Source organism: Staurois parvus, unplaced genomic scaffold, assembly GCF_062004578.1.
Source record: "Staurois parvus isolate SC_StPar_1 unplaced genomic scaffold, SC_StPar_1.0 ptg000536l, whole genome shotgun sequence".
In the NCBI taxonomy this organism is placed as follows: Eukaryota; Metazoa; Chordata; class Amphibia; order Anura; family Ranidae; genus Staurois; species Staurois parvus.
The window spans coordinates 988,922-1,004,770 of record NW_028318332.1 but is presented as its reverse complement, the minus strand read 5'-3'; the positions used below and the strand labels follow the sequence as shown (position 1 = coordinate 1,004,770).

At 42.5% G+C, this 15,849-nt stretch overlaps 1 protein-coding gene across 1 annotated transcript in view; it reads right to left on the bottom strand.

Moving 5' to 3' along the window:
• Positions 1–15,849, bottom strand: part of WDR72 (WD repeat domain 72) — a 379,206-nt gene that overhangs the window by 277,733 nt on the left and 85,624 nt on the right. Inside the window, exon 2 of the mRNA XM_089690609.1 lies at positions 4,654–4,818. Coding sequence (XP_089546735.1) covers positions 4,654–4,806 — 153 coding nt within the window. The 5' untranslated portion in view covers positions 4,807–4,818. The remainder of the gene's footprint in view (positions 1–4,653; positions 4,819–15,849) is intronic.

Genomic DNA, 15,849 nt, shown 5'->3' with positions numbered 1-15,849 from the left:
AAAGTAGTTGTTCATGTACTGTACTGTTAACCGAACTAGTGGTATTTAATATCTTTGGCTGCAGACCTTTACAGACACTGTGGTGATCTGTCACTTAGTATCCTCACTCATTTAGTCAGAGGGATGATGCTCCTTTTGATAATGTTGATCCTACTCTGCACCAATTTAGCAAAGTTCAAGTTAAAACTACCCTCTCTCTGATCATTTGGCTAATTACTCTACCTGTACCATAACTAAGTAGGGAGCATGACCTCCAGGATGACCAGGGCTCCTTTTATAGTCTGGTCAAGCACTACTTCCATGCCCATCATGGGCCATTCCAGCATACTAAGTAGACGCTCACAACCACTGGTTGGAACCCACAGAGGAGGGATAGGCTGATATGAGGAGTCCTAACCCATGGTTTCTGGCAAGGTGCCCACTACATTATCATACTGTATATATTTTTACATTCTTATAAGTACTCCCATTGAAAGTCTCTGCAGTAAGCCCCTACTAAGCTTGGTATAAATAATAGATAGTGATATCTTGCACTGTCCTAAAGAAATATACCAAACACACCAGTCTTATATGTTTGTAAAGGTGAGATGAGACTTTCTAAAACCTTTATTATTACCAACCAACTTGTTCATTTTTTTAAATTGTTTTTAACTTTTTAGTTGTTTTTAACTTGCTTTAACATGACAGCTTCCTATACATCTCTAATAAAGAAGAACATTATTATAACAATATATGTAACAATATAGTTAAAGAAACACAGTCACATGCCCGTTGAGGGCAAAGTTGCAGTGTCTCCTAATAGCCCACCTCCAACCCCTCAGTTAAGTGTACTTACCAATCCACACTCTCATTCTGTCCACCCCGAGTGAGCATGGGTGTCAGATGGTGTTGGAACATACCCAAGTGGATAACATCACTGACCCCCATGGGAAATGTTCAGGCCTGACAATTAGCTGCTCTTGTCCAGTTACATGGAGGAGGTCACATATTCCCCTATGACCTGAAGTCCTGATCCATTAAAGCTAAAAAACCAGGACTCCAAGGGGGGAAGAGGAGAAAAATAAAGAATGTGGTTCAGTGGGTATACTTTCTAGGGATTTGGCTACCAAAAGAAAAATGGGCAAAGTGATAATCTAAATGTGGGAAGGTGCAGCAGGGTGTGGCAGCATTAAACACACAGAGGTCCAGGATGCAGGAACCAATGTATTGCAGAACTAGTAAACAGTACAACAGCCCGGTATGGGAACTTACAACAGTTGGAGCAGAGAGTCAGCTATGAGTACGTCCAAACTGAAGACAGCGCCAGTCAAGGAGAGCAGAATGTGGCCTGACTAGTTCAACCCAAAGTAGAGTGTCCAGAAAGTGATTGTAAAGGCTCAATTTTTTTTTAACTTCATGCATTCTATGCATGAAGGTGACAAACTTTCTGTGTGTAACGGTGCCCCCGAGCCCCCCTCTATAACTTACCTGAGCCCTAGTCCGATCCAGTGATGCACAGGAGAGCCTCGGCTCTCCCACTGGTCTCTTCCTCCTCACTGGCTGAGACAGCAGTGATATCCATGTCTCACGCTACTGTCAATCACAGCAAGTGTGCCAATGAGGAGAGAGTGTGGGTGGGGCAGAGCCGTGCTCTGTGTGTGATTGGTCCCACAGAGCAGCAGCTCGGGAGCGAGCCTGCTCTGTTGCCCCCAAAATATGTTGTTTTCTATGGGGGCTCTAGGAGGGAGGGTCCTGGAGCGCCAGCGGGGAACCCGAGAAGAGGAGGATTGAGACTGCTTTGTGCAAAACCCCTGAACAGAACAGGTATGTATGACATGTTTGGTATTTAAAAAAAAAAAAAGACAAAAAAAACCAAGCCATTAATACTACTTGAAGATTAGGAAGCAGACGCTATGCTTTCACAAACGTCTCTGGAAACTTTCACTGGTACTGCCCCTGACAGACAGGTGTGCTGTCCCTACACTAGCCACTTAACAAATGAGCGCCAAAACCCGGGAGCAGGGACTTAAAAATACTCTGCATGACCCAAGATGGCAGCTGGGATCACCTGGATCAAGTGTAGTTATCCGGAATGCGGCCACAGGGCACCAAGGGAATCATGGAGAAACCCAGTTTCTCTTGACTTCCACCTCCAGCTTTTTTGCCATTTCAGACTAGTGCCACATGCAGTGGAGAATGTAGACTGCACCTTCCTACGTATAATATATTTCAGTAAGAATTGTAACTAAAGCACGAAGTACACCGTTGGAATGCATACAGTATATGTTTACCATTTTATCTGCCTAAGGAACTGTGATTCTGCGCAGAATGCTCACTGTAAAATGATTTGTCATCATCACCTCGGTCCAAATACCAGCGAGAGATACAGAAGTCAGTAAAACTTAACCTTGCTGTGCAGTGTAGCAAAGGTGTATAAATCACAAGAGATGCTACACCAAATTAAACATGTTTGGCAGGCAAAACAATAAAAACATATGCTCCTAACATCTTTTTAACCGCATAAAGCATATATGTAGCGGGAGATTGGGTGGGCTTTAACATACATCCAAGGAGCTCTGAGGTTCTGTGCTATCACCGACAGTTCCCAGTCAGTGTTTGTGATTGGATGGGCTCCCAATCATGTGACCACTATGACAGGAAATCACACTGATCATGTGATTGGGAAGCTGCTTCTCCCTCCGGCATTAACATTCACTTAAAGGGGCACTGAAAGACGATGGAAAGAGGTTAAACCACATATTTAGCTATTTGCCTTATATTTTTTTATTTTATATTTATTTCACTTTAAGGATACTTCTTAAAATAGTTGTAGAGGCAGAAGATTTTTTTACCTTAAAGTGGTAGTAAATTCTTTCAGTATACGTTTACCTGCAGCTAAGCTTATAATAAAGCTTACTAGTAGGTAAAATGAATATCTCCTAAAGGTGCACCGTTTAAAAGATATTTGATCTTTTTGAGAGCTGGTGCATGCGTTCTGAAGGAACGGCATACCCGTGCCATTCCTTCAGAGCACTGTGCCATGGCCCAGGACTCCTGCAAGCATGCGTGAGAGTGACGTCATCTTGGCTCAGCCAGTCGGGGCTCGCAAACCCAGAAGGAAGACCCGGTGAAGATGGAAGCCTCTGCAGCAGTGATAGCGTGCTGCTGGAGGGCTTCGTTTTAAGGCAAGTCCTTCATAATGTGCTAGTATGCGATTCATCCTAGCACATTATGACATTTCCTTGCAGGGGATTTATTTATTTATTTTTAGGTGCGGTTTACTACCACTTTAATGCATTCTCCGTTTTATCGTAAAAAACCTTCTTTGATCTGTTTGCCTCCAGCAACCCCAAATACTTACCTGAGCCCAATCTTAATCCATCGCTGCTCTCTGTCTCCCTCCTCACGGGACTCAGATGTCACAACAGGAGTCATTGGCTCCTGCTGCTGTTTATCAAATCTTGTGAGGAGGGAGAAGGGTGGTGAGGCCAAACCGTGCACACAGTCCAGCTTGGGACTGAACCAGCATGAGTGCCCCCATAGCAAGTGGCTTGCTATGGGGGCACTCAGAAGAGAGGAGGAGCCAGGAATGCCAGAAGAGGAGATATGGGGCTGTTCTCTGCAAAACCATTACACAGAGCAGGTTAGTATAACATTATTTTTAAAAAATAATAATTTTAAACCTTTACACTCACTTTAAGATGAACATTAGACAATCAATTGTTTTTCAGTAGAGATTCATCAATCATTTCCATGATCACCACTTAAGCATCATAATGTCATAAGAATAATTATTCTAACAAGAAATGTTAATGAAGGATTCCAGGAAGTTTAATTACATGCTTTGGTAGAGATAAGTAAAATGTGGAAGTTACACAAGCTGAAATACTATCACTGCCTACGGTACCTCTCCCAGCTACTGCAATTGAAGTTTGGGACTACAGCATGCTACAGAGAATTTAAAGTTATTCTTTATAAACCTGATTGTAGCAACTAAAACTGAATCAATGATCTTTCACTCATTCAAAAACTCTAACTCAGGGTATGTGCTTGCATCCTGATTAATTTGTATTCCCCCCACCTATCAATAGCATGCTGTGTTATTTTGGAAATGTTTACATCTCAGTGGTTCTATAGTGGAAATTACAATGGTAAGGATTATTGCCATTCTGTCTATTACAAGTGAAAATGATTATATCCTGTTTCACAGAGTTCTGCACATTTCTGTCCTGAGCAATGAAATATGTAGAAGACAAGCATAATTTTACCTATACATAATTATTATTTAATCCAAAATAATACACACATGTCAAAATGCAGTTGTCCAGATAGTCCTGATTTATGCAAAGCATAAAATTATGAGTTTCAGTGGCTGGTTTTCTCATTCTCTCAGAAGTGTCAGAGAGTTTAATAATTATGCTGCGACTGATCAAACGTAGGCACAAATGTCATAGAATTCCACATCAATGATGCCAAGAGACATTTTACCAGGTAGCTATTACATATTTACTATATATGTCGGTAAAATAATAATAGGCAGTCTACAAGGCACACTGGCAAGCACATACAGTATATGCATAGAGATAGATAGATAGATAGATAGATAGATAGATAGATAGATAGATAGATAGATAGATAGATAGATTTTGTTTAATACAATCTTTGTACACAAACCTTAATTTCCATTGACAAGTGCCAAAGACATATCTGTCCCTCCAGACTTCCTGTGACAATGGTCTTCTGATCCTCTGTTATCATCATGGCTGTGATACTGTGTGCAGGGGCCCGATTACCCCATAGGGCCACTGCTTGTGTACTGCTCTTCATTGTAAACTTTGTCTGAAATAAAGAAGAAACTCTTAATATATGTGTATGAAATCAGGTGTATTATATACAAGAGGGTTACAGCACAGTGTGCATATCTCATTACAGTAACATCAGGCATCCCTGCCCTTTTTGATCACTAACTTGCTTTGTACAGTGGAAATGGACATGTGTGTTCAGGTCCTAAATAGCTTCCATATATACAACACATGAAAAACTGAAGAGGTGTAGCCACTTATTACGCCATTCATAGCAAACACTTGCTTAAAAAGGGTGACTCTTAGTTCAAAATATATTTCAATACAAGTTCCAGTTGGCCAACTGCATCAAAGTGATCTCTCTCTGGCCAGTCCATATTCTATTTTTAACATTGCCAACGTTTCATTTGCTAATATAGGGTACTATTAGGAGTGTGGACAGATGGTGCCACACTCATGGTAAACAGACACAGCTGGAGATGAAATGAGCTATAAGGGTGGACTGCACCAACAACCATCTATGCATGCAACCACATCTCAATTTCCATTACATAGTGCAGCTTAGTAATCAAAAAAGGGCAGGAATGCCTGAAGTTATTGAATTCTTTGATATAAGATATGCTCAAAGCACTGTAACTCCCTTGTATTTTATTTATTTAGGCATTTTGTTTAGGAACCTACCTAGTGGCATGCATGTATGGCTGAGGGTACTGTCCACCGTCCTCAACTTTATAAATATACTATATATATATATACAGTTGCAAGAAAAAGTATGTGAACCCCTTGGGATTACGTGGAGTTTTGCATGAATTGGGCATAAAATGTGCTCTGAACGTCATCTAAGTCACAACAATAGAAGAACACAGTCTGCTGAACATAATACTACACAAACATTAGATGTTGCCATGGTTTAATTGCACATAACATGTAAACATTCACAGTGCAGGGAGGAAAAAGTATGTGAGGCCCTAGCTTAATGACTTCTCCCAGAGCTAATTGGAGCCAGGAGTGAGCCAACCTTGACTCCAACCAGTGTGATGATATCGGATGTGTTGCTGACAGCTGTCCTGCCCTTAAAAAACACACACCTGTTTTGAGTTTACTGGTTTCAAGAAGCACTGTCTGTTTTGAACCATGCCTCGCAGAAAAGAGCTCTCAGAAGACCTACGATCAAGAATTGTTGACTTGCGAGGGCGTGTCCAAGATGGCGACCGGACAAGCTGCCTAAGCCGGAGCTCTCGAGACCCCGATCCTAATCCACCGCCATCCAGGTGCTCTCCTTCGGCAGGAGTAATCGGGGGACCCTGGAGTCTTGATTGGGGACAACACGGAGCGGCCCAAGACGTTTTTGGCCCTGATCCGCTGCGGTGATCCGGTGAGGCCTACTGCGGCTGAGCGAAGCCGCGATACTCGCGCTCGGCTGGGTGTCGGGTGCGCGCGGCGCACAGTTTCAGTGTGAGGAGGGGACCATTGGTCATCTCCCCCTCCTCGCCCGGATCAGTAGTGGCAGACAGCGGATTCCTCCGTTCCCGCTGAGAAGTCTCCACAGTGGAGCGGTGTGGGCTGTCACGGCCCGACAAGACCGCGACCACACCCATTAGAACGCCGGGTGGGAGATAAGGAGGATTGCAGGCTCCAAGCACCTGTGTATTAAAGTAAACGCTGTCCCCTGACCCATCAGGGCACCCCCTCACACGAACCCAGAGAGTAGCGGCCTACAATGGGGCCCATATAATCCCCTGTTGCAGTGAGCTGTGTGGCAGTTAGGCCAGACGAAGCTGACTCCTCTACAAAGCCATATTAGGGGAACACAAAGGCAATTCTACAGCCCTTCAAGAACACAAAATTCTGAGGAATCCACAGACTCAGCATTATCAATCTCTGCCTTTCTACTCATCGCTGAGGTATACACAGTCTATTAAGGAATACTTATCCCCCCCTATTTCACAAATTCTGGGGGTCCCAGCCCGGTCCCATTGAAAATGGCTGCATAATACCTTGATCCTTGACACACTGAGGTGGGATTACGCAATCATAACATAGAGAGTAATCGCCAACATGGGGAAATCTGACAAGAAATCTACTACCCCTCGTTCCAGATCCCCTCGCCGTCTGACTGGCCCTGCCAATCGTAGCATCCCGGAATTATTCCGATCTCAGACTCCAGAGCACGCGGAAGTTTCTTCCCATATATCTCCCCCACATTCACCTCACACAAAGACTCCTTTACAGTACACGGCTCCAGTCGCAGCTACCTCTATTAGACATTCTGAAACCTCACCTCTCACCATAGGGGACTTGAAAGCAGTCGCATCAGATATTAAAGGGACTCTCTCTGCGGCAATCGCTGAGTTACATATTGATTTGCAGGCAGTGGCTAACAGGCTTGACGCAGTGGAGGATAAAGTAATCGCACAAGACCTAGCCATTCATGATATGTGCAAACAGGTTGACACGCACACTATGCATTTGAGGGAACTTGATCGTCACATCGAAGACCTGGATAACAGGGGAAGACGACATAACTTAAGGGTGCGGGGTGTCCCTGAGACAATCGAATCTGCCCAACTTTCCCAGGCGCTTTTAACCATCTTTAATGATATTTTGGAAAGACCGCCTGAATCCCCAATTGAAATTGAACGTCTACATAGAGCTTTGCGTCCTAGAGGCAGAGACGCTGATCCACCGAGAGATATAATTTGCTGTATGGTTGACTTCAGACTTAAAGAAGAAATACTACGTAGAGCTCGGGATAAACACCACTTGCGATATCATGAAGCAGAAATTAAATTATTCCAGGATCTATCCTACCTCACCTTGCAACGTAGGAAAGACTTACGCCCATTATTAGATCTACTTCGTTCCAGGGGAATAGCATATCGCTGGAAGTTCCCGTTTGGCCTATCAGCAACACACCTGGGGAGATCAGCTCTCATGAGATTCCCGGAAGACCTTACATTATTCTGTGAAACTCTGAATATCCCTTTACTGGACATTCCCAATTGGTCAAGTGCAACTCTTCCCCCTTCACAGTCAATTGAAGACCCCATGGAGACGCAACTCTCTAGACACCCTGGAAGAGAAAGAAGAAGCAGATCCCCTCACGCCTCAAACTCCCCTCTACGACGGCGGCTCATCACTGGAGATAGTTTACCAACATCACCTGCACATCGCAAGGCACGTCATGAATGACTCTCCTCAGTTTTCCCTTCTCTATCCATCTGAGTAGCATCATTCTCCCAATCGGAGGTCTCTTTACACAAGACCCAAAAATAAGTTTCATATTTTTCTTACAGTCCAAGGTTCCATTCTACAGTCTACCAAAAGCCATCTATGATCCCGGGGAGTGGACACTAGGGTATGTTTATCGTCTTAAATCAATATATTGCTTCTGAAAACTATTTACCAGTTATAAACATTTGTACATCTTAAATATACCTGCTGAAGGTACTCTCGCTCTTGGCCCCAGGGGACTATATGTGACTCTGTTAATGGAGATGCGGGTGGTACCACTGTTGAATTGGGAACTTGCTCACCTGGTCAGGAAAGACCTAATGTATTAATTTATTAGCTATAGCGGAAACAGCAATGTAGACCTGTTTGGGATCTAGAGATGCTGGCCAATCCACTTTTCTGGTTCGACGCCTGACTCTCTGAATCTCAACATCTTATGCGTTAGATGCACTTAGATAGGACATCCTTATATTCCTGCTTTTTATGTCATAACACCAAAAGGTGTGTAAAACTAACTGAGCCTATTTGGAGCACATGTATTTTATATTCTTTGAGACACACTGGGGATGGTTGTTACACTCTTTCCTACTATCTTTACAGTGATCATATGGTAATGCTCGCACATGATCGTAGTATACTTGGCTGTACAACTTGCATATACTGACTCCCAGAGTATGCTACAGCTATATGGTATCATAGGATTCATTCTCAGATTAGCATGCTTTCCTCCATAGCCATCATTCAGCCTGGATATATGTGTATGACTATCTGTGTTAAGCAGACACTATATTGATGTCCCAAGCCTGCAACCTCCTCATTCCCCCTACAATATTATTCTCCCACATAGTATCCCGAAATCCTTCACATACATCGTAGTATCTGGTATATTACATACCTTCTACTCACTCATGGATTAGGTAGTGTTTCAGCTATGAGATATGGGACCTCTATATTTGATGTTTACATTTATGGTTCATCTCGCTGTGGTGTTAAATTTTAACCTATACAGTTATTTGATTTGATCCATGCTCACGTGCGGCCACGGATTATGAATGCCCTCTCTTTGATGGCTTGCCACGGTTTGGTAGGCATTGGGGAGTCCAGCATTCCTTAATAGTGACCTATTATACAGCATAAGATCCCTCGGTTGGGACCAATATTTACCTTGTTTTTGGAAAACGGTTCAACGGAATGAATGGCCTAAGGCCTACATCCCGGAATATTCATATGTTATGTTATTGATGTTGCCCTGCATTGTTTCGCATAAAGATGGTATTCTTACTAGGAACGGATACAGTTTATGAAGACCATCCTACAATGGCACGATTGTTTGATATGCATGATCGAAGTCGTTTATAGGAATTGTCTCACTATTTCCTACATTCTGTTTAACTTGTGATCATATAATATCGTTGAGGTATGAGTATGCTACATTCCATGGAATAACACAGTCTTAGTGTCCATTCACATCAACATTTTATACTTTCAATCTAAAAGGACCTTTCCTTTAGCACATACCTCCTTCATACCGATTCTCGTGCATTTACTCCTGTGAGCCTTACTATCGACCCTCTTGCTCGTCCACAATATTTGTACTACTACAGCTTTATACATACTATTTTACACCTACCTCCCGTTCCCAATAAGAATAGATTACTTCTCGGTATAAATTAGCTACCTCCCACATATCTCTGTGTGTCAAGGACACCTTATGTTGGAACTAATTCCCTTGTATACCTCTCGTCTGAGAGAATAAGACTTCTTTACGATTTTACTATACAGTCACAAATACGGCTATCTCTGGGTTCGACACATCTCCACAGGTAATTTCGTACCTCTATATACGGTTTTACATACAACCATTTCATAAGAGCTTTAATAGGAGATAGAGTAGCTGGTCTATCTCTTCTCTGGAGTTCAGTTTGTTCAGGAAGTTGAAGGAATACACATTAATACATATATATGGGTTTCTATGGAACACGCCTGACACTTCTTTTCTTCTCTATCACACTCTTTAATTCTTTTTCCATATAATTGCTATCTCTATTTCTACCTCTACACGACCCTGTTTTCCTCCCCCCCCCCCCCCTTTTTTTTTTTTTTTTTTTTTTTTTTTTTTTTTTTCCTGCCACTTATTTGACGTACTTATAGACTTTGCACAGGTGTTTCTGGTATACAACATCATGGCTATCAGCCATACATCTACATGTTCACCCCGCTCGTTCTCAGTGGCCTCTCTTAACGCCAAGGGCTTAAATATACCTGAGAAACGCTCACAACTTCTAACGTACATGAAAAACCTTCGAGCAGATGTGTTATTTATCCAAGAAACACACTTTCGAACAGATCACATACCTAGATTTTCAAATGCTAATTACCCAACGGCTTATCATGCAGTCAATGCGGAGGTGAAAGCAAAAGGTGTATCCATCTTACTTTCCAAACAGCTCCCATTTAAAGTTACTGAGTCTCTCGAGGACCCTGAGGGGAGGTTCCTCTTTCTCAAAGGTACCCTTTTTAATAGGCCACTTACTTTTGCCAACATTTACAGCCCCAATACCGCACAAGTATGCTTTTTTCGTAAAATCTCCAAATTACTTGCTACGTTTCAATCAGGTATTTTGATTCTGGGAGGTGATTTTAATGTAGCTTTGAACCCGCTGGAAGACACTTCAACTGGGTTTTCCTCTAAACCCTTTAAAGCACTTAAACAGATTAAATTGGAACTTCATGACCTTCTCCTTCATGATACCTGGCGTACCCTTCACCCTACGGACAAAGACTACACCTTTTATTCTGCACCACACAAACGCCATTCCAGAATAGACTATTTTTTTCTCTCACAAAAGGACTTACATATACTGAAATCGGCCTCGATCGAGCCAATGATTCTATCTGACCATCATCCAATTATGATGACTTTACAATTCCCGGACATACCAGCCGCACCCAAAACATGGAGATTGGATCCCTTTCTTCTTACAGACTCATCCGTCACCCTCCAGATCCGTGATTCTTTGACCAACTACTTTAAAGAAAACGCATCTCCAGATACGACCCCCCTCGTACAGTGGGAGGCGCATAAATGTGTAATGCGGGGCCTTCTCATGTCCATATCCGCTTCACGAAAACGCCTAGCTCAGGCATCTTTTACCGCCTTACTACAAAAAGTACGTGTACTTGAACGCACACATAAACGTTCTAGAGCATTGGAATCTGCAACAGAACTAGTTCAGGCGCGAAAACAACTCCAAGATGTCGTTGAAAAAAAAAACAAACGTAATTTTACTCTACAACAGAAGCTTTTCTATGAACATGGAAATAAGAGTGGCAAATTTCTAGCCAGGGCCTTGCAATCTAGAAAGGCAGCTCAGCAAATCTATCAGCTCACTTCCAAGCAGGGTAGCTTACTGAAAACATCAGCAAGTATTGCAGCTGAATTTGAGCAATACTATTCCTCTCTCTACAATTTACCTGTATCACCTAAACCGACAGGAGACACTAGGCCTCGTGAGGCTATTATTCAGACCTTCCTGACCCGATACCTGCCAAACTCTATTTCTAGAACACAAGCGCAAGACTTGGATGGCGCCTTGACCCTGACGGAGTTACAACAAGCCATTACACAACTGAAACCTGGTAAAAGTCCAGGTCCTGACGGGTTTATCACTTCGTACTATAAGACTTTTAGTGACATCTTAGCACAACCATTTCTACGGGCCTTCAATACTTTAGATACACCAGGGCAGTCCATGCGCCATATTTCTGAGGCCCATATTACCGTCATACCAAAAGAGAATAAAGATCAAACCTCTCCAGCGAACTACCGTCCGATCTCTCTCTTAAACGTTGATCTAAAGATCTTTGCCAAAATTCTGGCCAATCGTCTATTACGCATCATAGATTCCATCATATCTACAGACCAGGTGGGCTTTGTACCAGGGAGAGAGGCTAGAGACAACACAATACGGGCTATAAATATTCAGCATTGGTTAACTCAAAAACGACAATCTGGCTTCTTTCTATCGTTAGATGCAGAGAAGGCATTTGATAGACTGGCATGGGACTACATGGAGGCAGTTCTGATTGGACTTGGATTGCCTCCGCGTTTCCTGACGTTTATCATGTCTCTATATACCACTCCCACAGCTAAAGTGAGAGTTAATGGTCTCCTTTCAAATTCCTTTTCGATAGGCAATGGGACTAGACAGGGATGTCCTTTATCCCCCCTCTTATTTATTCTGACACTGGAACCTTTGTTGAATTGCATCAAACAGAATGATAACATCAAGGGGATTCTGATAAATGACAAAATTCATAAAATAGCAGCCTTTGCTGATGACATATTACTTTTCCTAACAGACCCACATATCACTTTACCTAATCTGCTACAAGAATTCAAATTGTTCCAGTATCTGGCGAACCTAAAAATTAACTTCTCTAAATCTCAAGCCCTTAATGTCTCCTTGACCCAAGATGTGTTTAGACTAGCGAAATTGAATTTTCCTTTTACCTGGCAGTCGAAGGCAATCACGTATTTGGGTATCCAATTACCAACTCATCTAACGGAACTTTACGATGAAAACTTCTTACCCCTCTTGCGTAATATCTCCACAGACCTTCAAACTTGGAACAAACCTTGGTTCTCTTGGTTTGGTAGAGCTGCCATTCTCAAGATGAACGTGCTTCCTAGAATATTGTATCTACTGCAAACAATACCAATTAAACTACCAACTTCTTTCTTCGCATCTTATAAAACACTTTGCACCTCCTTTCTTTGGCATAATAAACGCCCAAGAATTAGCTTTGCCCAACTCACCATGCCAAAGAAGGGTGGAGGTATTGGATTGCCTGACATTGCCCGATACTACAGGGCTTGTCACCTAGCAAGGGTAGTAGATTGGACCACGATCCACAATAGTAAGGTTTGGGTTGGTTTGGAGACAGATTTCTCGACGATACCACTTGCCTCTTCCCCTTGGCTGGAAAACGTTCATATTCCTTCGGAGTTTCGGGAACACCCTCTTATAGGTCCTACCTTAAGCTGTTGCCATCAGTTGTTCCGGAAAAAAGAACTCTCTTCCTCTCCGGGTCCGTTAACTCCAGTCAAAAGGAATCCAGACTTTCTACCGGGTATGTCCCGGGCCTTCCTAGCCGGTGATAATTGTCCAGATAACCTGACGGTACATCAACTTTTCAAAGATAAGAAGTTCTTATCTAGAGTAGATATTATGAAGACATGGCCATCCCGGATATTTACGCCATGGATGTTTAGACAACTTCATCACTTTATACGAAGTTCCCCACATGTACAAGATTATTCAAGGCCACTTACTCCGTATGAGAAACTTTGTTTTACGGACGTCCCCCAGAGACAGGTTATATCCAAGCTCTATTCATATCTGGACACCGCCAATATGTCTCAACCTCGAAAGGCATGTGAGGCTTGGTCGCTCGACTTACAACTGCCATTGTCACCGGAAGATTGGGATCACATCTATGACCATATGCATAAAGGTTCCATATGTGTCTCCACACAAGAAAACAATTATAAATTATATTCTAGATGGTACAGAGTGCCGTCCTTGCTTCATAGATTTGATCCTGATGTCCCGGATTTGTGCTGGAGGTGTCAACAGGCAAAGGGTACACTCCTACATATATGGTGGGACTGTCCGCTACTACTGCCCTTTTGGAGAAAAGTGCGAGACTTAATCTCACAAATAACCACGTACAATCTAGACTTCACCCCTGCACAATTTTTACTCCATCATTCCTCACTTCCTTTTCGGACTTATCATAAGTCTCTTGCCTTACACATGATAAACGCGGCAAAACAATGTGTCCCTGTTCACTGGCGATCAAAACAAGTTCCCACTGTGCGGGAGTGGTTTATTAGGGTCATCAGGATTGCGGAGATGGAGGAGCTGATTTCAGTGGCAAAAGAACACCCCGAGAGATTCAGGAAGACTTGGGCGTGTTGGAAACATTTTCAAACCACCAGTACTTATCGTCTTTCTATGAATGAATAAGACAGGATCCAAGAACACAAAAACCTTTTGAGCTCTCACCTCTAGAATTGCTCCATAGACTGAATCTACCCGGACTATATCTTACATAAAGGTATACGCTAAGTTACCATTAATAATGCTCCATGATACGATGGATTGACAACCAATATTTATTATTTGATCCACCCCACCCCCCCCCTTTTTTTTTTTTTTTTTTTTTTTTTTTTTTTTTTTTTCTCCCTCCCTCCCCTTCTTTTCCCTTCCTACTTTTCTTCACACCTTTCTCTTCTACAAGTAACTACATCTTTTATGAGGGACAGAGTGTCCTCTCACATATAGGTATGATTGTCTTCCACAATAAGAACCATACATTCCCCGGTTACGGATACAGAAGAACTGCACGATTTCAAATGATATATTGTACCACGCTTCATAGTCCCATTATTTGAGTAATCCCTACTCATTAGAACAGCATCCTCTATAACTCTCCAGACTACCTATCATACTCAATGCTTTAATTGGTCTAGTTCACTCATTTACTATAATGTGATCTTTTGTATCAGGGTAATTTATACTTCAAATAAACAACTTATGACCCGTCTGCGCTACGGGAGATTATGACAGATGTTTATGCGCGGACTGTGTTCCGTATCCGTATATGACTTGTTATGCCTTTCTTATTTCAAAATAAAATAAAAACTTTTTTTGGAAAAAAAGAATTGTTGACTTGCATGAAGCTGGAAAGGGCTACAAAAGTATCTCCAAAAGCCTCGATGTTCATGTGTCCACGGTAAGACAGGCTGTCTACAAATGGAGAAAGTTTAGCACTGTTGCTACTCTCCCTAGGCGTGGTCATCCTGTAAAAATGACTGCAAGAGCACAACGCAGAATGCTGCATGAGGTAAAGAAGAATCCCAGAGTGTCAGCTAAAGACCTACAGAAATCTCTGGCACATGCTAACATTTTTGTTGACACATCTACAATAAGGAAAACATTAAACAAGAATGGTGTACATGGGAGGACACCACGGAGGAAGCCATTGCTGTCCAAAAAGAATATTGCAGCACGTTTGAAGTTTGCAAAAGAGCACCTGGATGTTCCACAGCACTACTGGCAAAATATACTGTGGACAGATGAAACCAAGATTGAGTTGTTTGGGAAGAACACACAACACTATGTGTGGAGAAAAAAAGGAACAGCACACCAACATCAAAACCTCATCCTCACTGTAAAACATGGCGGAGGGAGCATCATGGTTTGGGGCTGCTTTGCTGCCTCAGGGCCTGGATGGATTGTTGTCATTGATGGGAAAATGAATTCCAGCGTTTATCAAGACATTTTGCAGGAAAACGTATGACCATCTGTCTGCCAACTGAAGCTCCGCAGAGGATGGGTGATGCAACAGGACAATGACCCAAAGCATACAAGTAATTCAACAAAACAATGGCTGCAACAGCACAGAATACGCCTTCTGGAGTGGCCCAGTCAGAGTCCTGACCTCAACCCGATTGAAATGCTGTGGCATGATCTTAAGAGAGCGATTCACACCAGACATCCCAAGAATATTGCTACACTGAAACAGTTTTGTGAAGAGGAGTGGTCCAAAATTACTCCAGATCGTTGTGCAGGTCTGATCTGCAACTACAGGAAACGTTTGGTTGAGGTTATTGCTGCCAAAGGAGGGTCAACCAGTTATTAAGTCCAAAGGTTCACATACTTTTTCCTCCCTGCACTGTGAATGTTTACATGTTACGTGCAATTAAACCATGGCAACATCTAATGTTTGTGTAGTATTATGTTCAGCAGACTGTATTCTATTGTTT